Below are 25,712 nucleotides of genomic sequence, written 5' to 3'. Positions count from 1 at the left end.
GGGTCTGCTTGTCCACTGTCCGTTAACTCGCCGGTCTGTGTTCCCGCCTACCGAAGCGTCCGTTTTTTCAGAGGCGTCGCGTCCGGCAAGAAATCGCATTGACGCCAGTGGATCCCTAGCGTGACACACTGACGCCCATGGCCACGCCCCCCGCACGAGCGTCATCCCACTGCCCTCCCTCGAGCGGAAGTGGGACTGGATCCATTTTTTCCTCTCAGTCGGATAAGAGCGGCTCGAGGAGCTGCAGCCCGAGCAACACGCGCCCACGAGAGCGCACACGTCCTGTTTATGTTAACGTTATTTCACTCGAGAGTAAACAACGGCGATAAGAAACAAGTAAAGGGACGTAGTTAAAGTCCATACGGTCGCTGGACCGAGTTTTTTTCTCCCCCCCCCCCAGCGGTTACACCACAGCCTCTTTCCACGCCGCCGGAGGAGAAAAGCGCTGCGCATTCCTGAGCGCGGAGCGGAGCCGGGAGGGAGAGAGCAGCCTGCGGACTGGACGGGGAGAGGGGGAGAGGGGGAGCTGGAAGCGGCCTCTTCACCCAGTGGACCGGTAAACTCACCCACAGAGGCTTCCCGTAGACGTCTTGTCTGATGTTTGGACTCTCTCCGTGTTTGTTTTCGATGCCCTAACGACCCTGAGGCTCGCGCTATGAGACCGTTGCTTTGATGAATAATTTACGGTCTCGCGCTCCGAGGCTCGCGCTGCGTCTACCAACCGACCGCTGGCTGCGCCCGACGCCGCCGCCTGCACGGACACTGATGGTGGACTAGTGAGGGGGAAAACAAAACAAACAAACTGCGAAACATAACGACGACACGGCCCCAAATTGGAGTGCAGAAAAAAAAGAAAAGAAAAGAAAAAAGATTTGAAATATTTCGGCACTCGCCCCGGTGCTGTTGAGAAGCGCGTAGCCCCGTAGTCATGTTGCCGAGTCGGTGGGGGAGGAGAGACGGAGCCCCCTGTACTTCGACGCCGATCCAGTGTCACTCCAGTTTCGGGTTTATTTTATGAGCCTCTACTACGAAGCCACCATCGGACACTTTTTCTATATTCACACCGAGCGTCCATTGTCACCTTGTTGGTCTTTATTTGAAAGACCGACCGACGGGGATGCTTCTCCCTGAAACGCCTTATACACCTGAATTGATCTTAACAGCCTAAGTATTTTTTTCTTCTTTTCGTTACCTCAGAAACAATCTTTGAAGAACTGTCTACCTCCTTGTTTTTTTTGCATCAGGTCAGAGTTGTATAATACAGAGACAAATCTGTATGTTGATGAGCACCGTTTTCACTTTTGAGCTGACTTTAATACCTCATGAATCTACCTCAATTAGCACATTATTTTCTACACAACGCAACGGGCCCATGTGTCCCCAGATGAAGACCTCACCCTCATCGCTGCGCCCCTTGTAAACTGAGCCCCCCCCCCCCCTCCTCCCGTCTTTTCGGTAACGCAGATGCAGATGGCTTCATTTCCAGATTCGGACCTGCAGACGTGCCCGCTCTGCAAGGAGTTGTGCGGCTCCTCTGCTCCTATCTCCTCCAGCTCGTCTACCTCCTCATCCTCCTCGCACACCTCGTCCTCCTCCAGCCAGACCACCAGGAGACTCCACGTCCTGCCCTGCCTCCATGCCTTCTGCAGGCAGTGCCTAGAGGGCCAGCGCAGCCCCGGAGACCCCCTGAAGCTGCGATGCCCCACCTGCGACCAGAAGGTGTCCATCTCCGAGGCCGGGGTGGACTCCCTGCCCTCCTCCAACTTCCTGTTCAGCAACCTGCTGGACGTGGTGGTGAGCTCCGAGGAGCAGATCCAGAACAAGAACGGCCACCATCACCACCGGGGCGGCCTGGGCGGGGGCTCCTCCGGCTTCCATCACCCCCACGGAGGCCTGCTGCATCCGCACCACCTGGGCGAGCCTCAGTGCAGCTCCTGCGACGAGGAGAACCCGGCCACCTCCCACTGCCTTGACTGCCAGGAGTACCTGTGTGACAACTGTGTGCGGGCACACCAGAGGGTGCGGCTGACCAAGGACCACTTCATTGAACGCCTGGGGGAGAACCTCCACCTGGGCCGGGTCAACGCCAACAGCAACCAGAGCCAGTCGGGCGTCGGGGTGTCGGTGTCTCTGGCTCAGTCCCTGCAGAACAACTTCGCCCTGCTGTCCCTGTTCCAGGACCGCATGAGCTTCTGCCAACACCATGACAATGAGGTGAGTAGAGCAAACCACCAAGACAGAAATGGGAAATAAACAGCATGTCACAACACAAAACACCACATGGCTTTAAACCAAATTTGGGGCGTCCTGGCATCTAAACCTACTGCTGGTCCGGAGGTGTTAAAAGTGTAATGTGTAACATTTTATTTAATGTGCACACTCCCACACATCCATACACACTGCTTTAGTGTAATAGCATTATATGTGTAGTATAGACCCATACTGGGGGCCATATGGCCTTAGGTTCAAAGGGAGCTGAGTGGCTCTTCACCTAGTTCCCTGGAGACAAATAGGCACGTGTGCTGAGCTGGATTTACACACACATACACTGACCCAACGTGTGTGCATGCACACACACACACATGCACACACACTTATGGCATAGACACATGCAGTCTGGTTAATCTGTACCACACCATCCATTCAGGGCAGAGAGAGGCCCCCGTAGTAACTGCACACATGTTTCTATGACCGTTAGACGTTCTATCCACGGACATATTATGGAGATCTAGCTTTTCTCTGATAATGGGAAAGACAAGTTGGACCTGGGGGCCCATAGTTCTTTTTTTTGACCATGTGATCTGGGAAAAGTAAACTACAAAGGCCTGTAAAACAGGAAACCAGCTTTTTCTTGGTTTAGTCATATGGTCAGGAAGAATAACAAATAACATAAGCAGGGGGTCTCCAAATGTCATTGTTGTACCACTTCTGGTTTCTGTGGAGCTGATGGGAATTCTCCCTGCTGCCGGGGGGAGCACGCATCTTGACCACAAGAGCATAAATAGAAAAATGTTTTGGCCAATTAGTTTGTCACAAAATAAACTGGCAAAATGACGTCTGCCAAGTGGTGAGTGATGTTGGCACACGTTGACTTCAGAGATCACACAGTAAAAATGAATTAGTCAAGTTAATAATTCAGTGAATAAAATATTGTAGAATCATTGCAAAGGTTGCAGCTACTGTACGTTAACCTTTTCACATAACAACTGACAGACTGGGGTTACACATCAATCTTTAAGGTTGCAGTATGTGTCTTCGTTATCACCTGTTCACACAGTCAAACATCTGAGTGACACAGATGGCATTCATTGTTAACTTAACCTCATAAAATCATGTTGACGCCCAGTGAACATGAGGAAGCTTCAGTTTGCTGAAATATTCTTTCTTGTGTGAGACTACACAGAAATTATGTTTTGCTTCCTACTCCTCCCAACCACATTTTCCCAAATTTCAAACAAAACGGTGGATCATCCCACTTACCAGTCTTCTCAAACTCTTTATTCTGTAAATTAAATACATTGCAAAGACTTGGACAGGAAGAAAGAGAGCTGCATGTAAACACAGAGGGAACTCAGGAAGTGTTTTCTCGTCAAAGCTTAGTATGTAAATGAAAGTTGGAGTTTTATGTAAACGAACGAAACTTATGTTTACATTTAGTTTGTTTCCTACCAAAATGCATTGTGGGTATCTTGAGCCCTAACAAACACTGTTGAAGGTATTTCCTCCAAGCCATATTTTGCGCCTCAAAAAACGCCACAGGGCAACGCAAGTAATCGATGCGAAAGATTGTGCGTGAGGAGTTGTTAGTCAAGTAAACATACGTGTTGATTGTGTACAAGAGTTCCACATGCAAAGAGAGAAAACACCTTTTACCAACAATGGGCCTGTGTTCATGTAACAACACCAGCAGAGCTCGTCTCAACGGTTTCTGTTGTGTTGCCTTTTCCATAAACCTGCACCAATGAGGGTCACTTTTTTGCAGTGTTGTTAATTGGCAGACTCTTCATGTTAAACTGTGCTGAATGTAGCAAAATCAATAAATGACTAATTCTGTCTTCAGTATTAAAGCAATAAATTAAGTTCTCAGTCGCCCGCCCCCCCAACCCCCTTCTGTGCGCAACCCCCATCCGTTGCCAGTAAATAGGTGGGTTCAGTTTTCCAGTAAGGGCTTTATTTCCCAGTAATGCCTCACTCACTCATGGTGCTTCAGCCCTGGGGGAGGGAATGACACAGGAGAAGGCAAGTCTTTCTTTACGTATGAGCACCGAGCAAGCAGAGTCATTGTCCATCACCCGGCTCCACATCCATCATATGCTAGAATTCCTCAGTCAGCCTTTAAGGCCAGTTTTGGCCTGTTGGCACTTTTTGGGATTTTCATATTTGTTAATGACGCGTGGGGGGAAATCCTCCTAATCCGTTTACTCCTGTTCTGTTAATCCCCAGTTTGTTTATGCAGTACAAATTTACCTAATACTCAACTTGCCATCTCTTAGTTTGTATTGGAGTCTCTCGAACAACTTGTTGAGATAGTCAAATGTCACTTCCTTAAGTTCCACTGTTTGCATCGCTGTTGTTTTATCCTCAAAGTCCACATCGCCTCTCAAACAGTTGAGCAAGCTGCGAGAGATGTTACTATTTTGAATGCTATTGTCCAGCAAAACCTGAAGATATTTTTGTCGTCTAGTTTTATGGGTTGTGGGCCTGGTTACTAGGGAGGAAATGGAGACCTTCCCTGTAAGAAGTGGTTTATTGCATGCAGTGAAGGATCACATGCTTTCCTCTGACAGTGTTGTTGCTATTTGTCATTTGTAATTGTAGCCATCATTCTTTTTCCTATACCATCAGCCTGTTCAAAGGCTTCAAGTAGCACACACATACAGTACAGTAGTTGACAGGTTTGTGCAGTTATTTCCTCAAATATTTTCAGTCTTTCTTTGGAACATGAAGTACAGACTGGTTATTTCCTTTAATGCATGCCCAGAGTATAAAGTCAGTTGTCCGTCAGATGTAGCCTTTGCTCTGTATTCCAGTGCCACTCTCTAACTGAAGACACAAGGTGCTCCATCCATTTTTGTCTGGGCTGCTTCTTTGAGGTCAGCTCGGTGTGTCATGGGCTTCATACCAAGTTTTTTCCTGGAGCTGGGGTCTGTCCCCTCTGCAGTGTTATGTAAGCCTGCCCAGGAATTCCTCCTCTCCCAGGAGATCGCTAGTGGTCTCTGCTCACCAGGGATGTTACAATACCAGAAATTTGGTAGTTGGTGCCAATACCTTTTGAAATCCCACGATGCATGACACCTAATTTGATACCAAGCAAACACACACGCACACACATGCCACTCCATATAGTGAGCGTGTAGCACGACAGAGCAGAAGTGTGAATTATATTAATTTAAAAAGTCAGTATTACAGATAGATTTTTGCCCTATGAACACTGCTTTTGTGAGCGTTATTACAACACATCAGCAACTGCAAACAATAACAGAGACATTTCAGGACACATAGAAACCACCTCAAATTAAGGTTTTGTAGGACCTGCCGCTGTGCGCCTGGTTTCCTGCTTCTCTGCACGTTTGCAACCACAATCGTGTTTTCAGCCACACCTGTTCGTTACCTGGCAAAGTGTGTGCGGAAAAAGGTCACTAATAGCAAATTGTGAGCCTAATGTGACAGTTTAAAATGACACGTTAATGTGTGATTGGCACGGTTGTTAGCCCTGCAATGTTGCTTGTGGCAATAGTGACACATAACTGGTAAATCATGTGCATGCTAATTTTGAAGCTAACGATCTGACTGATGACTCCTAATTGATGCTCCACATTGTAACTAACAGCCCCGGCAATCGTTAGCTCCACACACTGACACAGTAACCTGCCGCACCACTCTGAATCCTTGGGCTTCCTGTTCAACTTGAATGTGTTGTCAGTATTGAAAGTAATAATAATAGAGTATGTGTTTTCGAAAAACCATACGTTTGCCTAAAAAGCATGTGGGGCACTCTTTATACAAAATGGAAAAATTAAATATGGATAATCTGTGAAAATGGATAATAATTGTGACTCCAGTTAACCCACTTCAAAATGATAATGATGATAATGAGAGATAATCACATTCTTATAACAACTGAACAGTACATTCAGTAGCCTAACAAGCCTTATACAAACAAAGCACACTTGTTCATCACTTACCGTATGTTAATTGGCTGAAATAGTCAAATTTAGTAGGTGATGCTGACGGTTGCTAAACAATTGCTATAGCTTCAATGGTGTTTGGTTGTTTTGATTTATTAATAGCGGCTCATTTTGTGATTCTGGGAAGACCATTGTATTGGAGCACAGGGTAAAGGGAGGTGGATATCATGTTTATTTGCCTTGGCTCAAGTTTTCTCCCTATTCTATGCAAACCGATAGGCCTACATGTCATCTTTAACCCGTCGCTAATTCAATCGAAGGATCATCTGGAAACAGAACGTATGAGACACTGCACAGCCATGTGGATTCCCAAATGATGGAGACGGACAGATCGCTGGTAAAATAAAAGAGTTTCAGTTGGAAGATAAGGACTCCTTGTGCAGCCAAGAGAGTCGGCTACACACAGATAAGAATATATAGGGTATGGTATGTTCACAGGAGTGAATATGTTGGCCTACTTAAAGAGCATAAATGTCAGTTGTTAGTCATGAACCGGCGGCGGTCGGGGAGGATTCCACGCTGTGTCTGAAGTGGAAATGGAAAATTGGATTACATCAAAAGAGTGCCCTCTGCTCGCTGTGGTGTCCCTCTCCGACATACAAACACATCCACGGCTCCATCTAAGAGGCAGCTAATGATATGATAATCCTACAAATTGTCACTATGTGCTTTAGATTAAATTGTTGTCGCCATAGATGCATGCCTGGCAGTGAACGCGCACGGCTTCCCGGCAACACACACACAAACACAATATAGTCTTTATATAGTAAGGAATGGGTGGGGGGTTGCTGCACTGAGAATGAGCGTGGACAGAGAGTGGTTGCTGGGCAATGAGGGCCTAAAATGCTCGATGCTATAAGAAAGAGGTGGAGTTGAACTAATGAGTTTGACGGCCGACCAATGCTCTTGTCTCTCAGAGTCCGCGGGAAGCATTTTTGAACTAAGGAAGAGCATGAGATGATCAGTTGCAGCCGGGTGGGTGGGAGGGGTTTAGGGTTTAGGAATTTTATTGTGGATTATCACACATTTCCTCAATTCCTCTTTTCTTTGTGAAATTTTACGGCCCTTTTTTTTTTTCTAGCTGTGCGGAGGAAGACTGTCAGTTGAGACCCATGCTGTGCAGGCTTTGTGATCATTAGTTTTTACTCCCCCGTTCTGGAGCTCGCTAGCAGAGAATGTTTGTAAGGAAACCTAACCCAACACTGACGCTGATACAAGGCCAGAGGAATTCCTGTAACTTGAGTTTATACCTCCTGGGTACTCTGCTCCCCTTCTCCCTCTCTCTCTCTCACACACACACACTCTGGGTATTTCCTCTGCCGACTCCTGCCTTTCTCATCAGCGCTCCCTGGCTGCTCTGTGTCAGAGACGATGGACATTATAGATGCAGAAAGCCTCCTCAACATGATTTAGCAGCTGTTGCTGTTGAGGGGCAAGTGATTACATTTCATCACTCCTGGAAGTATCCGTGTGAGTGTGTGGCAGCAACGTTTTCCTTTCCAAGAGTATCTCCCATCTGTAGGTAGTTATCCTTCGAAGAGGAGTTTTTTTGCCTGTGTGTGTGTGTGTGTGTGTGTGTGTCTGTTTCCACACAGCCAGCAGAGTTGGATTATATGAAGTTGGACTTCCAGGGTTTTAATGCGCAGCATGTGCCCAGTAATTAGAGAGCATTCCCTGTTTCCTGTGTGTTGTGAACGTGTTTCATGTAGGGTAAGGGGGAGTGTATGTGTATATGTGTGTGTGTGTGTAGGTGTGTGTGTCCCAGCTTTGATGTCCATTTGAGGACTTTGGGCCACATAAATTTAATGGATAGAAAGGAAGGCATTTATCACATTCTCTTTGACAACGGGATTTAAAACCCATTGAAAAGCTGGAACCTGCCACTTCCTACTCAGTGGTTGGGCACAAATGGGGTTTTAATTGGCCATTATTTGACCTCACTCAATGAGATTGTGCTGTTAACACATTTATCGTTAAAGCTCTCAACCCCGTTTGGGGGACACTGCACAGCTTCCAGCCATGTGTCAACTCTTAAGTGGTTTTGTAATATTAGGGCCAAGACTGTGCTAATAAACAGTTGGCACAGTTAGTGCAGTTTGGGTGTATTCTGCACCGAAGCATCAAACTCCATTTAAAAAAAACAACTCTACAGTCCATTAACTAAAGGTATTTCTCTCACTGTTCATGGCAGCCATTGACTTGTGTGTGAAAATTGAGCACATTTGATCACTTATGTAACACATTGCACTGATAGACAACAGAACTGGGTCAAAACGAGCAGACCTCTAATGTGTTTGAAGGTAACATCCATAGTGAAGGTCAAATACAAAATACAGTGTCATCCAGTAGAAAGTCGACCCCTCGCATCAGAAAGGTGTCGCACCGTGACTCAAATATGAACAAAGGCACAATTCTAGTTGGTTATTTTTAGGGTTACTTTACTTTGAAAGTTGGTGTCATAAGGTGTTGAGGCACCCTGTGATTACATAACTGTTTAAAAAATAAAATGAAATTGAAAATAACTGTTCATAATAGACATAAAACAAATTTGGTCTGCTTTTATGTATGGAAGCAATCTGAAAATTTGCCCTAAATTCACTATTTACTCCTTGGTGTAAATCCCATAATTCTTCAATTAACCTGAAGATCAGCAGCTGTTAAATCCTGTCTCAGTGTTATAAACATTCAGACTTCTGGATCTGTTGTGCAAACTGGCCTCACTGGGTTGTGTGATCGTCTAACTGGTGCCTGAAGCGTCATCTCCCACAGTTGTTTTTGGTCTAAACATTAGTTCTTCATTTTATTTTGGTGAAAAGCACACGGCCACTGTTGAGCAACAGGGAAACCTACACTACATTACCATGATCCAAAGTGTTGTGTAAATACATCACGTCATGACTTTGCTTTCCTTTCTGGGTAGTGCCACATGTGACGGCCACTTGGTATTGTTGTTGTTTTGGTTTGCTTATGTAATCGGACCATTTCCTGTGAAGGTCATGCTCTTTAGGCTGCCAGGTTGGCATGCCAGCCATGCACTTGTGTGTAATAGACAGCCAGTGTATATATATATATGAAGGCTCTCATGTGCGAAACAAAGACTGTTTGAAATCCGTCATGTACATGAAGCCTATTCATGTACTGCTTACGTTTTCTTGACGTATATGAGCAATCAGGCTGAGGAGAGAGTGTGTTGGGATGAGAGAAAGAAAAGCGGCGTTGTTATGGATGGAGGGTCATTAAGCACATGGCTTGTTTATTATGCTCTCTAATGTTACGGTAACTAAGAATAGCCAGTGACTGCACAGAGATACGCACATTTGTTACCTCTCAGCTGCTCCACATTTCATTCACACAGCTTCTCACTTTCAGCCCTTCAGTCCCTCCAAGGCTGCTTCTCATGTTTTCCCCCTCTTCTCCTCATCACCTTCTTTATTATCGTTGAACTCTTTTACTTTTCCCTTTGAACTTTATCTGCACCTTTTATCTTCCCCTGTTTTACTTCTTTGTGCCCCGCTCCTTTTTTCCCCCTCTCCTCCTCCTTTCTTTTTTTTTCTTCTTTTTTTTCTCCGCTCAAGTGTTAAGCACACGACAGTTGGTCACATGCTCGCTTGGTAAGGAGGCCAGCTGACTGTGGTTTGTTTTCCTTCTCCGCTCGCGAGGTCGTCCAATCAGATCGCCGCCTCGCAGCCACCGCCCCCCCCTTGTTGTATCTGGCAGAGTTTCAAAACATCAGCAGGCATGTCCGTGTGAGTGTTGTGTCCGTGGCAACAAGCCAACAGGGGTTGCCACGGGAGGGCGGGGCAGCGGCGGAGGAGGAAAGAGGCAAATCGCAGCGACGGGAGAAGGAGCAATGGAGGGAACAGAGAAGGAAGGAGAAAACTATGTTAACAGTATATGGCGGGTGTTTGGAAAAGATGAGAGGAGGTGTCTGGGAGCTCCATAAAAGGAGCTTTGTCTGGCAGATGGTATTCATGGGATTGTTGGGAATGCTGGGATTGGTTATGCCACAGATTATCCGGCCTTGACGCACCAGACTGGCTTAGGGCTGGTGCTGTCTCTTTGGTGTTTCATAAATGCACCACCTTTGCTAATCCTCAAATCTGCATACAGGAAACGGTATTTACTGATTACTGCTGTCATTATTGTGTTTATAATCATTAATTTAAGAATGGTTGGATAGTGAAAGGAAAGCAGTGGACGTGTGGTTGGACTGTTGTAAAAGCGGATTCAGGCTCAGGGGCTTGATCTTACTCTGTGTATACATGTAAAAACATGCTTAAATAAGCAAACAAATGGAAAACAAAGGGTTTCATAAAAAGCTAAACTCCTTTTCTTAGTTCTGTTTGGTTCACGCTGCAGAACATGTATCATCTGTATCATCCTTCAGGAATGTCTCTGACATTTCTTGTGTCTGACAGGCTGCAAGTTTGTCAGGGCACAAAGGGTTAAGACCTCAGGGTTTTGAAAAAGAGTCTTAACGCTCCCACGCTCAAATCTGTTGTTTGCAAAACGAAACAAAAACTGTCTATATATTTCAGTGTTTGAAGAAGTTTTCATCTTATTCTCATCCTCATCTTTTTCTTTTTTGATAGGAAAAACATATCTCCCTTCAAACTAAGGTTTTCTAAAATTAGGTTTTAAAAAATGAAAACAATTCATTTAAAATGGAATATAGGCTAAATTCACTTTTACTTTTACAACACAATTGTTTGTTCTGATTTAGATGCAGTTTCTTGGTATTTTAAGAGGCAAGGGCTTTTTTTGTTGCTACTGCAAAAATGAAATAAAAAAAGGAGAAGAGTCTGATTTCATCTTTTTAAAAAACACACATTTCTCCCTCTTACTTCAGAATTCACTAACAGGATTATATGTGTATACATGTGCGTTATTTAATCAATTTCACATAATCCACCAGAAATTGAAATCAGATTAAAGTTTTTTTATTCCCATATAATCTGTGAGTGTCTGGTTGAATTGGACATCAAGTAACAGATGAATATCAGGAAATGTGTTTGCAATTTGTAAAAATTCTCAGATGAAAATAACTTGCAGAAATGCCTTTTGCATGTGGAGTAGATCTACACATTGAGCAGGCCTTGTGTGATTCCAGAATAACAATTTCTTCCTAAAACTCTGTTTTCAATTAAATTTTCATTTCACTTCCTACACAAAAAATTCCATTCGTTTCCAGTCATAGATCAAGTTTCAAGTCTTGCAAGCCATGAATTTAAAGGCATTGCAAAACATTCTCTAGAGCAGTCTACATGTGAAATAGATTTTTCTGGCCTGTGATAGAAAAGCTGCAGAGGGAGATGGAAACTGTTGAGAAATGGCATTTGAATATGACCACTGCAGATGACTGAGGGTCTCACTCTCAGGAAAAAATGGTGTAGTTCTTTCAAAGAACGTGCTTTCTCAGTTCCCAGAGCAGCCCTGGTTTCTCTGGCACCACAGTGTGACATTACATGGCCCTTGTCCCTTCCCCCCACTCGGCTGCACATGCAGGCAACGAATGCTGCAGAGTGATTTTACTGGCTAGTTGAGCTCGTGCCCTCTCCCCCAGTTCCCCCAGTGCCTAGGAGGGGAGGGCGTGTGAGCACAAAGCCATCATGCATTTACTCCAGTGTTGTTTCCCTCAGGATTCCAGTATTTTGCTCTTGTCAAGATTAACTGTGTCATATCTGCATACGTAGGTACATTTACCAGATTAAAATGTGAAAATGCAATAACATGCTGCCGTTTGAAGTAGCTGCATTTTGTAGTGTTTCTGTCCTTTGCAGGTTTTGTGTGTCTCTGCTACGTCACAAACCTGAAGTGTTTGTAAGGGCATTTATCAACAATTTTACAATCAGGCAAAGGCTATTAACTCAAATTAGGGTTAATTACTAATGGTGCCTATTACTTTTCAGGTTGTACGCCGGCAATATAAGCTTCATTTTTTAATATTCATAATATTACCTGATTTAATTTTTTTCTCCAGCGTATTTGTTAGATATTTGTTTTGGTGGAAGTCTGTGCTCTCTTAAGTGCACTTCTATTTTATTTATTGTTCTATGGATATTTCTTTCTTACTTTTAAATGTATAAAATGTAAAAAAAAAATATATCCACTATAATTAGCAATTTTCTGTAAGAGGCATCTTAAAATTACTCCAAAATTACACCAGCAACAAAGATAAAGAGATATCCCTTTCATTTATGACAAGACATTTCCAAACCCACACAAACACAACACAGGTGGGTGTGTCTAAGTGTAAATTCTTAATGGGGAGCATAATGGCCAGAGAAGAAGAATGAGAAACATCCGGTGCACTAATGAAATACAATAACTCACTTCCCCCAGCGTAGCTGAGCCCTGCTGCTCAGAGTTTTATAGCTGGTGATGGGATGTTGGTTCCAGGCCGTCTGCAGCAGCAAAAACACACAGCACACATTGAGCTTGAATTTCACTTTGTGTGTATTGTGCGTCTGTGTTTTGTTGTGCATTTTGCACGTCCCTCAGCATGCGCTTGTATATTTAATCAGAGTGCGTTGAATGTTAATGTGCGATAAATAAATTCTGGAGGTAGGTCAGCTCTGACTGACTGAAGGCCTCCCTCCTGGGTGTTCTCTGAGGAATTTACAACTTTGTTAGCGTGACACCACGCCTATTTCACATCTTTTTAACTTGTTCTTCACATTTTTGTGTCACGTGCACTGGAAGTGTCTGGTGTTTTCTTACATGTGTGAGGGTCTCTGGCGTGTCCAGTGCATGGCATGGCTGTGAAATGCCTGGTCTCTTCCAGCAGCACATGTGTAACACAGCCGCAGTATTCCTGGCTTCCTGTTTTGGGATGATGTGTTTTACTCGCAGACTGACAAAACATTTGTGATGAATTGATTTAACATGGCACAAAAGTGTGTAGCATACTGTTATGTGCACCCCACAGTGACGGACACAGAGAAGGCCCGTACAAACGGATAGGCCTGATGGAACAAACAGGCCTTTCTGCATCCTTTTTGTTTTTCTCTTCTGTCTCACATGGGTGTTGTGATGCGTCTCTAGTTTCAAATTAAAAGCCCTCTGTAGAGCCACACAGCCCGTCACTGGAAAATGTATATTGGGGGAATGGCTGTTGAAGCTTGTTAATGATGGATTTGAAAGGGAGAAACTAATAAAAGACGGAGGCAGGCAGGGAAGGGACTGGATCCTTTCATGAAGACCTCTGGGAAGAGCCGATGTCCTGTGCGAGTCAATAATATTGGCTAGTTTTCCAAGAGGTCGTTGTGTTATGTAATCTACAACCTTGTGTGCACAAGCCGGTGTGTTTCACCTCAAGGACCGTGGAGCTGTTGATGATACATAGACTGCAGATCACATTGATAGATCAAGATATTTGAAAACCTGCAGCTATTTGTCGTAGGATCTAGTTCAGTGAAACAAGACTCCAGTGTCTGCAGTATCCTGTTATTTGTCATTTCTCCTATAAACATGAGATCATACACAAGATATTATTGATTTGATCTCGATATGGCCCATATAAAATCTTATGTGTAATATAGATGTCTGAATAAATTGAGATAATTTTTCTCCCGTTCAGTTGATCTATTTAATGTGCTGTATATCCAATGTGTGTGTATATAGCTATAATATAATTTCAACTGTTTGGTGCAAACAAGATAACTTGCCAGTTAGTCACGACCTCAGGTTTAGTGGTAGTTGTCAGGGCAACAACATGGCTTGAAATGAACATTGGGTAGTATAGGGAAGGTATGGTTCATCTGATTCAACAGAGCCATTCATATATTTTACAATATTTCAGTCCAATCATTTGTAGTTCAAACAAGTGAAAGGAAAACAGATAAATGCATAAAACCACGTGTATACCTTTTACACATTTTCACAAATATCCACACAGAAATCTCCCACATACAACTGAAATGTATTCGAGTGATTTCAACTCCACATGGAAGTTTGGTTGGTCATGCACAGGAAAATCATCCCCCCAACCATATTGTTCCTTTTTTTTTTTAATCGTCAGTCTCACTTTTTCTTACTGTTTGTCTGAAGTGTAAATGTTAAATCAGCGTTTGCTTCGGCGAGGGATGAGGGATTTTTCTTACTAATCAAAAAAAACCAGTAGCTGCCACTCGGAGCAAACCAAACTGCCTCGAATGGTCGGCTGTTGTTCCATTTGGTTGCTCAGGGCAACTGTAACTACCATGCTCGGAGTAAATTAGCAAATTTTATTGGACCCAACCTGCCACAGTGTTCCATGTGTGGCGTGTTGGGCGTAATAAAGATGATTAGCATTTTCCATTAGCTTTAGCTGAGGCCCCTCTGCTGCTCCGCCAGGCCTACAACCCTGACAGTTGAGCAAGTCAGCGTTTTCACGTCAGAAGCCGTTTCCTATTGCTGTTAAAATTAATAGCGGAGTAAACAACCTGTCAGGTAATCGTCAATACTGCAGGTCCTTCATTTGATGATCTAAACACTGCTGATCTCTGTCCTTTTTAAATATTATGAGTCCATCCTGTCCTTGTACCATCAATCTGCCTGTCCCTCCCTCTCCCCCATCTGCTTCAGCCCTGTGTGTCCATCACAAGCTACCTCCACCTTCCTCCTCCACTCCAGCCCGGCTGCATTCCTCGCTTTTGTACGTCCCGTCCCCTTGGAATTTAGGGGATGTGGATGGGGGTGGGATAGGACAGGAGGAGAGAGAGAGGAGCGGGACAAAGATCTGTGGAGAGTGTAGTAGAGAAGCAGAAGGAGAGATTGTAGAAAAAAAGACGAGGAGAAAAGGATCCAAGGGAAACTTAAAGAGAAAGAAGGAGGAAATCAGATAAAGGTGTGTGTGTGTGTGTGTGTGTGTGTGTGTGTCTCATTAGATTATGCAGCTCCCCAGGGGAACTGCTATTATTGATGGATTGATTGCAGGCCCCTCCCCATCCACTCAGGTCTCCTGCTATTGGAGGCCATTGATCCGGTGTCTCTTTGGGATATGATGACCAGTGCATATTTAATTAGCCTTCCATTACAACCAATCAGCATTCATACAAGGGGTTTAAAGCAAAGCTTAGGGTCTTCTCAACAAAAGGTTAAATGACATTTACTCTTCTTATCCCAGGGGGGCGCGAGAGACTTTTTTTTTGTCAACCAGAACTGCTGTTTTCCTCCATCTGTCATGCACATACCACGCATCATCATGGCAATACACAGGAGCTCAATTTAATCTAAGAAAAGACATATTAAGTCGTTTTCAGGTAAAGCTATACATTTTGCAATAGAGCCGCCAACTGTGAGATTCTGGGTAAGAACTGGTTTGAAAAATGTGAGATGGGGGTAAAATCCTCATACAGCCCTCATCCCCAGATGTCTAGAGTGGATATTGATCCAGGTTTGGTGGCCTTTAGTCCTTCCTTGCTTCCTTTAGCCCTGTGTTTTGGAAGAGAGAAGCTCTCTAGGGTACTGAAGGCTGAATGATCCACCCTGGAAACACATGCATATGGATGACTTGATTATCATTCAGCGTCTTTTCTCATTAATTAGCTTTGTGTGTGTGTGTGTGTGTGTATGTGAGAGAGAGAGAGGGCTGGTGAGGGGCAACACTTAACTTTGTGATTAATGTGTTCACCCCTTCTGTTTCATTTGTCAGCCTTCAGTGACTGGCAACAGTAAAACACAGCAGTGAGTCACAGGGAGAAGTGGGATGATGACAGATGTGTGTTTGTGTCTTGTTTTAGTAAACACTGTCTATTATCATATTACTGCTGGTCAATACCACAGCAGCAGTTGTTGTGGGTCTGAAGGAGAGTAAAATTTACAGGTCAATATTTACCGCTGCTTTGAGGTCACCTTGGACTATTTTATTCACAGTATGGAATTTAAAATATTTCTTAAGCTCTTCTCAGTGTCTCTTTGACTATTCACGCTTTTTAAGTGGAAGCATTAAAGCTAGGGCTGAACAGTTAGTCAAAATATCAAAGTGATCTATTAATAATGAACATTTTATACCCCACTGATGAGACATCAAAGGCTGCAGTTGCAAAGACACATTTTCTATTATGAATTTGAAGATTAAAGTTAAATGTTTTGGTTTCTCAGTTTGACCTATTTGATTCTGAAGGGAAAAGAATCAGTGATTTGTCAGTTGTTGGTGCATCAGACATTTTAATTAATGAAGTTTGTATTCAAATTGGTTCAAGCTGTCGTTCACGAAATGGACTAACTAATGGATCCGTGTTCCCAGGTGTTCCTGTTCTTCTGTGAAACCTGCTCGGTGCCCATCTGCAGGGAGTGCAGCGTGGGCCGGCACATGGGCCACACCTTCGTTTACCTGCAAGACGCCGTGCAGGACTGCAGAGCCATCACCATCCAGCTGTTGGCAGATGCACAGCAGGGACGACAGGCCGTGCAGGTGAGACAGGAACCTGAGCAGGAAAATGTCCCCCAGTCGTTTATTCATTTTGTTTGGCCGTTCTACCCCTCTAGGCGGGGACCAAGACTGTTCAACCTGTATAGAACAACTCCCAGTACTGGTGTTATATTGGATATATACCGGATTGGTGTTTGTGCTTTATGATGTTAAGAATTAGCATAAAATCAATCTCACAGAACATAGAAACAAGGCCAGATGTTGTTTATAGTTGTCCTGTGTCTCTTCATAGGACTCTAATGGGTCAACTGATTTAGGTTTTTGCTAAACAAAGGGAAAATCTCCCCTGCACAATCCTCTGAGGTCTCCCATAAAAGACCATCCTTATGAAGGTCAAACCACACAAATCGACACTCATCCATCTCCTGAAGAGAGTAAGGAGAAGCCGCCGAGAGCAGCTGTGTCTCTCCGTCGTCCCTCAGCACAGAGTGCCCGGCTATTAGAGGTGATCAGCTTGAATGTGTTTGAGAGTGACCAGTCCTGGGCTGCTGGGAAGCCTGGGGTTAGAGGTGTCCAGCTGGCCCTGAAAAAGGGGGTGGGTCGCACGGGGTGAGGTCTGGCGGGGGCAGGGCTGAAGGTCAAAGGGGAGGAGGAGTGGAGAGGAGGATGGGGGAGGGGAGATGAGGCATTTAAAGGATTTCAGAGAAAGGGAAAAATTCCCCTCCTCGTTTTAAGATGTGGAACACTCTGCCCTCCCCTCATTCACTCCCTCACAACCCCCCCACCCCACCTCTTACTCTCACTACCACACACACACACACACACACACACTCTGCTTCTCTTCATTTACGTAATTATGAATGGGGTGGCCTCCCCCTTTAGTTTACAGCTCATACAATGGCACATGAATGAGTGGAGAAAAGATGAGAGGTTTCACAAACAGTTTGATCTCCATTGATGAGTCTAGGTTTGTCCATACGATGACGCATATCACCGACCTGAATGGAATCGTTTAACCTGTGCTTATTAATTAGTCAACAGAAAAAGACAGAAAAATATTGGCTATCAATTGCGATGAGCAGCAGATTTCCTAGTTGTACTCATCTCATCACTGTCTGCTCCTGAACGTCAGTACCCAGAGGAAAACTCAATAATAGTAATGGACAATTTCAATTCAAAATTAGTTTTGTATACAATCATTAGTTTCTACCTTTAACTCCAGTCCATGAAATGTATGTAACTCAGATTTATTGAGTCATGCTGCACCTACAGTCATCACACCGAATCAGTAAATAATGTGAAGAATGGGGATGTCACTATTATAGATTTTCTTTGTATGATTATTGTCAGAGTAACAATCACGGTATTACGATTATCACGATTATTATGCATTAATTAATTTCACAACACTATTAAGGTGTAAAATCAAATATAGTCAAAATATAATTACATTACTAATTAGTTACACAAAATATTTTAAGTATCTATCAAAATATGACTAATTATTATTCCCCCAGGATAATATTCAAGTTATTAATTTTCGTCTATAACAAATGTTTAAGTTCATTTTAATCGTTTTTTTTTTTTATTACAAATGACACACTAACATTCCTACCAATTCAATGTTATGTTCTGTTATGATCTGCCTCTATGGTTCCGATTTTTTGGAAAGTGACAGCATTTATAGCTTTACGATTAATTAATTGTGGTGTATAATACTGTGATTAATTGTGAAAACAAGTAATCGTGACATCCCTAGTGAAGAACTATTTCGAATTTGTCACCACAGATGGACAAATGGTTGATGAAGGTTTGCAGACTCTGTATGATGCAAAATCTTTAAAGAAAGTTTAGCTAAAATCAATTTGAACAAATACCAATTCTTGTGAAATTAATTTTAAGATTATGTTATATAAACATTTTATAAACTGAACAATAACAACAAATACCATTCATTCACCTTTTTGTGCTGCGGTCTTGGAGATAAACCTATGGCGGGGCAGTTATAGGTCACATGCACACATTCATGTGTCTGCTTTGCCCGTGTTGTGACCTTGGTAAAGACTTGACTGAAACATGAAACACTAGGTGTTGCTCCGAGGTCAGGTGACACGTACTATCCCCTCAGCGGAGCTCGTGCCTCACCTATCGCTCTCTTGGTTTGACCGTCCTCTGACTTTGTACCTTAATGGATGGGGAGTTAAATCACCCTGGGTGTTCTTCAAATTCCAAGATATCGCAGCGCGGGCCTTCTAAGGTCAAACGCCGGACTCAAGGCCACATGCAGCAACGTTTCAGACCGCGACCAGGTCTCACAGCTTAAACCCGATCACCATAACCAACAGAAATCAAGTCAACAGCTGCGTGTTTTATGTAATGAAAAGATCCAGGATATATTATGCGCAGCTGAGTCATCTGGTAATACCTGGTGATGGTCGGTGTGAGTCTGTCTGTTTCTGTCCCAGGTCGCCACCATAGTAAGTGCTGACGCCAGATAATACGTAAACACACAAACACACCCCTGTCCCCTGAGGTAGGAAATTTCCATCCACTCCACACCCATTATCTTGCCTGACCCCCTGACCCTGGACTTGTGACCTCGTGGTTGGCCAGAGCTCTTTTCTCTGCGGTGTGATTGGTCAGTTTGGCCCTCTTTGTGCTCCAAGCTGTGCTCTTCTGAGAACATGGAGAAAAAGACGGAAATAGAGAAGATGGCGACGCTGTGGTGGAAAGAGAGAGAGAGAGAGAGAGAGAGATCATGAGGCCAAGAAGGAGAGGACAGAAAACAAAATGTGAGAAGAAGTATGAAAAAGGAATTGAGCTGGAATAACGGGCAAAAATGGAGGAAGAGGAAGACAAACATGGAGGGATAGGAATAAATTAATACAATCTCAGTTAGAAAAGACATTTATGAGCAGCTGGACAAAGATAGTGACATACCTCCTTCATCCTTGTCCCAATTCAGAAAGTATCCCCTCCCTGCTGTTCCCTCTCTGGGGGCCTGATATAGTTGACCCTTTAGCTGCCGGCCTCAAATGGCTAGGTGAAAGAGAAAAGGACCATGCTGCCAGGCTTTGTTTGTGACGTGGTGCAGTGGGGGTGGGTGCGGTATGTGTCTTGAGACAAGGGGTTGCAGATCATGACCTGTAGAGGTTTAGGTGACCTTTGATCCCTGCGGCCAATATCACAAAGGAAGCCTTATCCCACCTCCCCTTCGTCCCTGTGAGGTCCGGTTCACCCTGTGACCTCCCCGAAAACGCCAGAGGAAAAGCCAGATAAAACACATGGGGGGAGGAGGGAGGGAGACAAAGAGAGAAATGTGAATCAGCCCTAAATTGTTGGTTGTAAAAAAGGTAAATCTGTGTGGCCTAAAATTCCACCTTGGTTTTTTACAAAGGTGATGAAGAAACTTTATGTTTCATTGTTGTCCCGGTTGTACAACATCATCCTGTGTAGAGAGATCCCTGCTCAGCACACACATAGTCCAACTATACACACAAGACCAAAAGTAACTTAACATTTTGACACTGCATCGCCTGGATAATGGTACCAAAATCAAAACATTGGTTATACATATATTTACATTTTTATTTCCTTAAAGCAGTTGTTAAATAAAGAACTTTATTACTGTATAAGCTGTACCATGAATAGTTTATTGACTTAATGTAAAAAAAAAATATCCATTCTTACATTGTTAGAATCTAACCAAATATACCAACTTTTGGCTCATGCACTTTTAAATATATGCATGTTATAGACATTTTTTGCATTTCTGTGGAAAGGAAAACCTGCTTTTGAATCTTAAAGTGCACACAATGAGTGAGCGAGTGAGGGTTTAGTCCAGTAGGAAGCTGCGTCATTCTGTGCAGCGTGAAGTGACTTCCTATTCCTGACCCATGTTTCCTTTTCCCTTGTGAAGGCGCCGCTCAATGTGAGAAAGGAATAGATCACAAATAAAGAGCAGGTGTTGCCAGGAAGATGTCACATACAGTGTCCTTTCTTTAATGTTTCCTGATCCCCTGCATCCTGTCGCTGGAGGTCATCCGTATCCCATCTGAGCCATAAAACAGAGCAGGCAGCGGTGTGTTAGAGCCAGATATTCCTGTCTGATCCCCCCCCACTGCAGACTGACACCACGATGCATCCACTGTCTCTCTTTCTGTGTCACTATTTAAATATTGACTCATTTTCTGCCCTATCAGCGAGGTTAATTCTCCGTGTTTTGTTTCCCCAGCTGAGCATGGAGAAAGTCCAGGCCATGGCCGAGCAAGTGGAGATCAAGGCTAAGGTGGTGCAGACTGAGGTGAAGGCCCTTGTTCTGAGACACAAGAAGGCACTGGAGGAGCGGGAGTGTGAACTACTGTGGAAGGTGAGCTGCCTCCTCCATGTTGATCAAAGTCCAGTCAATGTTTGTTTTACAAACCTGTTTTCAGTTTTGTTCTGGTCCGGCCACTGGTTTTCAGGTCTCTGTGGTACAACTGGCCAATAACTAACAGGCACAGTGTTTTCTCTACTTTTCACCCAGGTGCTAATGAACTGTTCTGTTGACAAAAGGACTGTTGTTGTGGCACCCTCAGAGCAGGGTTGTTATCACGGCTGCAGTGACAGTCAGTACGTTTACATGCAGAGCTTAATCGAGCTATGGTCAAAATTCGATTTTGGCGTCAAGTCGGACTTCTGTCCTTGTCTCAATATACATGCAACTGAGAAAATCGAATAACTGACGGCGTCCGCCCCCTCATGCGGCGTCACCTGTTGTTTCAGCAGGTTAATACGCCGCCTGTCCTGTTGACTTTTCTGTCACCTCCTAAAAAACTGAATATAAACAACTTAGTAAGCTTAATAATAAATTCTCAACTGCAGTTCCCAACCAGACGCGTCAGTCTGGGCTGGATGCGCTGAGAATAGGATACGGGCTTCCTTTTTTCCCCTCTCGCTCTCTCTCTCTTTTTTCTTTTTTCTTTTAATAAAACACTATTGCTGGTCGCGCTGTGTGAAATGCATTGAATCTGCACTGACGTTGTTTTTTTTTACTTTACTTTGCCGGGTTGGGCGGCTTCTCTGTGCCGTCTCTACTGTTGTGGAGCAGCTCACATGCGTTGTCCAGTTATACTCCGACTAAGGTGTATACATGACGGAGAAAATCGAATTCCAATCGCATTATCTGGGTGTCTTAATCGGAGTTCTCAACTCCGATTTCAGTCGGACTAAGGTGTTTACATGCACTTCAGTTGTCCAGTTATAGTCAGATTAAGGCAATAATTCGTTTTTTTCAAGTGTCATGTAAACGTACTGAGTGAGATTCTTAAATGGATTGACACCCATGTCAAAAAGTCAGATAATTAGCCTTAGCTATATTTGAAAAGCATCTGAATGGGAGCCAGTTCCTGCATTACGCAAAATATCTTTATCACATTTAAAACGTTCCAAAATATTTTCAAGATGTGACAAAAAACTTTTTAACTGTTCACACTGTACTGTATATAACATACAGTATCTAACCAGATCCAGCCACCTGCCTCCACGTCACTTCTGAGTAGCCTCCAACAGACTGTTTTTCAGTCACATGAATGCACAGTACTGTGGAAGACGGCGAACCATCACTTGTGAGATGGTGAGCCGTCACATTCAAGCTTCTAGTAGAGTCATACGCTTGTCACTAAAAGTTAATTAAGCCTAGCTTAAGCCAACCAAATCAAGGAGCCAGCTGTTGAGCTCACAGTTTGGTTCTCAGTTTGCTCTTTAGAAACCCTCTGCAAGGGCCTCGCAGGTTTAAGGTTACCCTGAGAAGAAGAGGGTTTTTGGGTGAAAGAAAGATCTTTCACTTGGAGGCCCCTCACCCCTGGATAACCAGGCTCCCAAATCCCCAAATTGTAGGCAATAAATGAATAATGACAAAATGTCACAAAAAGGACACAGCAGGACATACATTGTAAGTCAAGTTTCTAACAGTATGAGTCTGCAAACATAAAATTGCCATCATATGATCCGTGGCTGAAACCAGATATTAACGTGTGTATGTGCATTTATACATTTACGCACACGTGCAAATATGTTGCTTTGTTCCTGGCCGAACAAAAACCAGTAATTTAACAGAGCGCCCACCAGGCCACCGCTCTGTTTCTCCCCCCTCCCACAGAAGAACAGGTTCGGTGACATTGTAAAAACTGATCTAAGTCTTACTCCTCAGGACCTCAGAGCTTTGTGTGTGTGTGTGAGTGTGTGAGTGAGCGTGAGCGTGTGTGCAGGTCAAAGTGTCACAAAGAAGCTTCTCATTTACCCATGTTCCCTCTTTAATCCTTTTTACACCACTACAGGACTCGCTCTCTTTATCCCTGGCCTGATAAAGCCATTATAGGCAACCATAACACACACACACACACAGACACACACACACACACACACACACACACACACACACACACACACCCAACCCCGACCTGTTCACTGACTGGTATACATTTCATGAATTTGAATGCCTAGCTTATAGAGGTAGGTGACAATGTGGTGCGCTGTAAGCAGGTTTTACAGTGCTCACTTTGAGTCTGCACATGTGAACTCTACACTTGATTAAAAAATTCAGGCTGTGTATAAAAGCTGAGTGTGAAGATTGTTATTTGAGTCATTTTGTGTGATGGAGAGACCCCTGCTGTTACAAAAACACTCAACTATAACAAAATAAATTTATAAAAAGAAAAGAGACATTTTAATTGTCACTACATACAGCTTTTCTCACATTGTAATAAACTGAATATTCTTTGCCATTGAGCTGCCGATGGAACAAAACATTTATTGTGAAGATGTGGTACTATGGAAACCAGTGTAATCTGCGAGGCCACTTCTCCAGTGTAAAAAGGTTGGTTAAACCTCCAAACATACACAGTATTTATGTTATTTTTTAAAGTATATCTCTGGGCTTGTAGGCCTTTTTTTTGCTAGGACAGCTGTAGAGAGACAGGAAATGGGGAGACAGAGGGGGGGAATGACATGCAGCAAAGGGCCACTGGTAGAACCGAACCAGGGTCGCAGCAGCGGGGACGGTAGCCTCTGCATATGGGGTGCTGCTCTACCCACTGAGCTAAACGACGCCCCCGTACACGGTATTTTTAAACGAGTCTGCTGGTTCTCGCTGGCTTCCTGTTCTTTAGGCCGCTGTGATGGTCACCTGTGTTGACAGGAAAACAGAAACCGAAGGCAGGAAGGTGCTGCGCCGTGACTCAGCCACGTGTCAACAAACTAGATTCTGACGTGACAGTGCAGGCGCCGAATGTGACTCATGGGTAAAGCATAAGACTGTAAATGCGTCTGAATCTGGGGCGTGTTTTGTGAATGTATAAGACAGCAGTTGTGGCATGTGATGTTGTAAGCCATAGGAAGTTTTTGCATTGCAGAACATTGAGGCGTCTCTTTTCTTTGAAATACATACCATCTCTGGCAGCGAGTGTTGCAACAGAGGAACTAAAACTAGTCATCTGTCCATCAGGAGGCCTAACTTACTTGAGTCTTTGTTCTCAGTGACTATAAAGTGTAACTCAAGTCTCACAGATGCAAATTGCAGTTCCACTTATGTCAAGGATTAACAAAAGACTTCTCTCTTTTGGACCCTTTGTTTTTTTCAGAGTCTCTCCCCACTATCAGAAGTCCCTCCAACCATAGAGGCCGTCAGCCTATTGTGTTGTCCTCTTATTGTTAGGTGACGTTAAGTAAAAGCCCAGTCCCTGCTTCTCAGGTTCTGCCACCCTCTTTAATGCTTTATTCTCACTGACTCTACTGTAACTTTATCCTGCTTCTCATGATAACAGAAATGTGTCACAGCTAAGTGTTGGTTGGCCTTTTTTTTCACTTTGCCAGACTGTTACACAGATACACTTTGTGTATGTTGTACATTGTTTCTGCTGCTGCTCTGTTTTTCACAGAGGTGTTACAGAACAGACGTAGATGATGTCCTTTGATTTGATCAAGTGTTGAATCAGTGTATAATTCAGATATGTTGTATGACCTTGTCTTAAATGTTTTATGTGATTGAATTTCAAGTGACAGAAATAAAGGTGATTTGAAGTAAGAAGAGTTTCATACTAGTGACAAAAATGATTGGCTACATAAATGTACAGGTTTACCATGGAGATTAATTTTACTATACCCGTGCCCACCATCTAAACCTCTATGTAAGTCCACTTGTATATGAATCTAATACTCTCAGTTGATGCTTATGTCTTGTTCAGTCTCAGTTCTCTCCACCTGACCCAGTTTCCACTGGATTCACTGGTTAATACTGACAAACTGTTACCTAATCAACATGGATAAGCAGGAAACTGGCTCCATGTGAAACACTTTTCTTCTTCTTTCTGAATATCAGGCAGACTTGCTCCAATGAGCACACTGCTGCCACCCAGTGGGCAGACCTGCTGTGACCAAGTCTTATCTCCATTACTTAAATCTGGGCTGTCCGTTTTGAAACTTTTTGTTGAGTTATTTGATTGGATTGTTTTACATTTTCACCACAGCCCAAGAATACTTTGATTTAATTCAAATTCAAGAAACTTTTGCAACACTGCCTGTGTTGTGGCGCCTGGACGGATTTTGCAATGACACATCAATGAAACATCTAAACCATGTATTAACTTAGTGAAACAGGTGACAGTAAACGTGTGATCTGGTCGTTTATCTCTCATATTCTTTGTCTCCTCTTAGGTGGAGAAGATCCGTCAGGTGAAGGCCAAGTCTCTGTACCTGCAAGTGGAGAAGCTGCACCAGAGTCTGACCAAGTTGGACAGCACCATCGCTGCCGTCAGCCAGGTGCTGGACGAGGGCCGCCACCTGGACGTGCTGCTGGCCAGGGAGCGAATGCTCACCCAGATCCACGAACTGAAGGCCCTCCGCGGCCTGCTTCAGCCCCAGGAGGACGACCGCTTCATGTTCACTCCTCCAGACCAGGTGAGTGCTCAAAGTGGTCAAGTCTTTAAGATGAGATGCCTTTCACCAGATATAATTACATTTACTCACCCTGGTCTATTACTAGTTGTAAGTCCATGTCATAACCAGTGATGGGAATGACGGCGAAATAAGGGCTTTTTTCAGTAACGAATAATCAAAACAGTTCCTGTTTCCCCCGTTATAAAGCTGTTATGACAATAAAATGCGCTGTTTCGCTGTCCCATCAGAAAATAATA

General features: G+C 43.7%; 1 protein-coding gene across 1 annotated transcript in view; it reads left to right on the top strand.

Annotated features, from left to right (window-relative positions):
• The first annotated feature begins 221 nt into the window (after positions 1–221).
• trim71 (tripartite motif containing 71, E3 ubiquitin protein ligase) overlaps positions 222–25,712 on the top strand; it is a 28,262-nt gene continuing 2,771 nt past the window's right edge. Inside the window, exons 1-4 of the mRNA XM_085791934.1 lie at positions 222–2,214; positions 16,417–16,584; positions 20,777–20,911; positions 25,234–25,476. Of these exons, the coding sequence (XP_085648060.1) occupies positions 1,465–2,214; positions 16,417–16,584; positions 20,777–20,911; positions 25,234–25,476 (1,296 nt within the window). The 5' untranslated portion in view covers positions 222–1,464. The remainder of the gene's footprint in view (positions 2,215–16,416; positions 16,585–20,776; positions 20,912–25,233; positions 25,477–25,712) is intronic.

Source organism: Trachurus japonicus, chromosome 11, assembly GCF_045865225.1.
Source record: "Trachurus japonicus isolate A0001 chromosome 11, Traja_1.0".
NCBI lineage: Eukaryota > Metazoa > Chordata > Actinopteri > Carangiformes > Carangidae > Trachurus > Trachurus japonicus.
The sequence above is the reverse complement of the archived record's forward strand: the minus strand, read 5'-3'. Positions and strand labels throughout refer to the sequence as shown.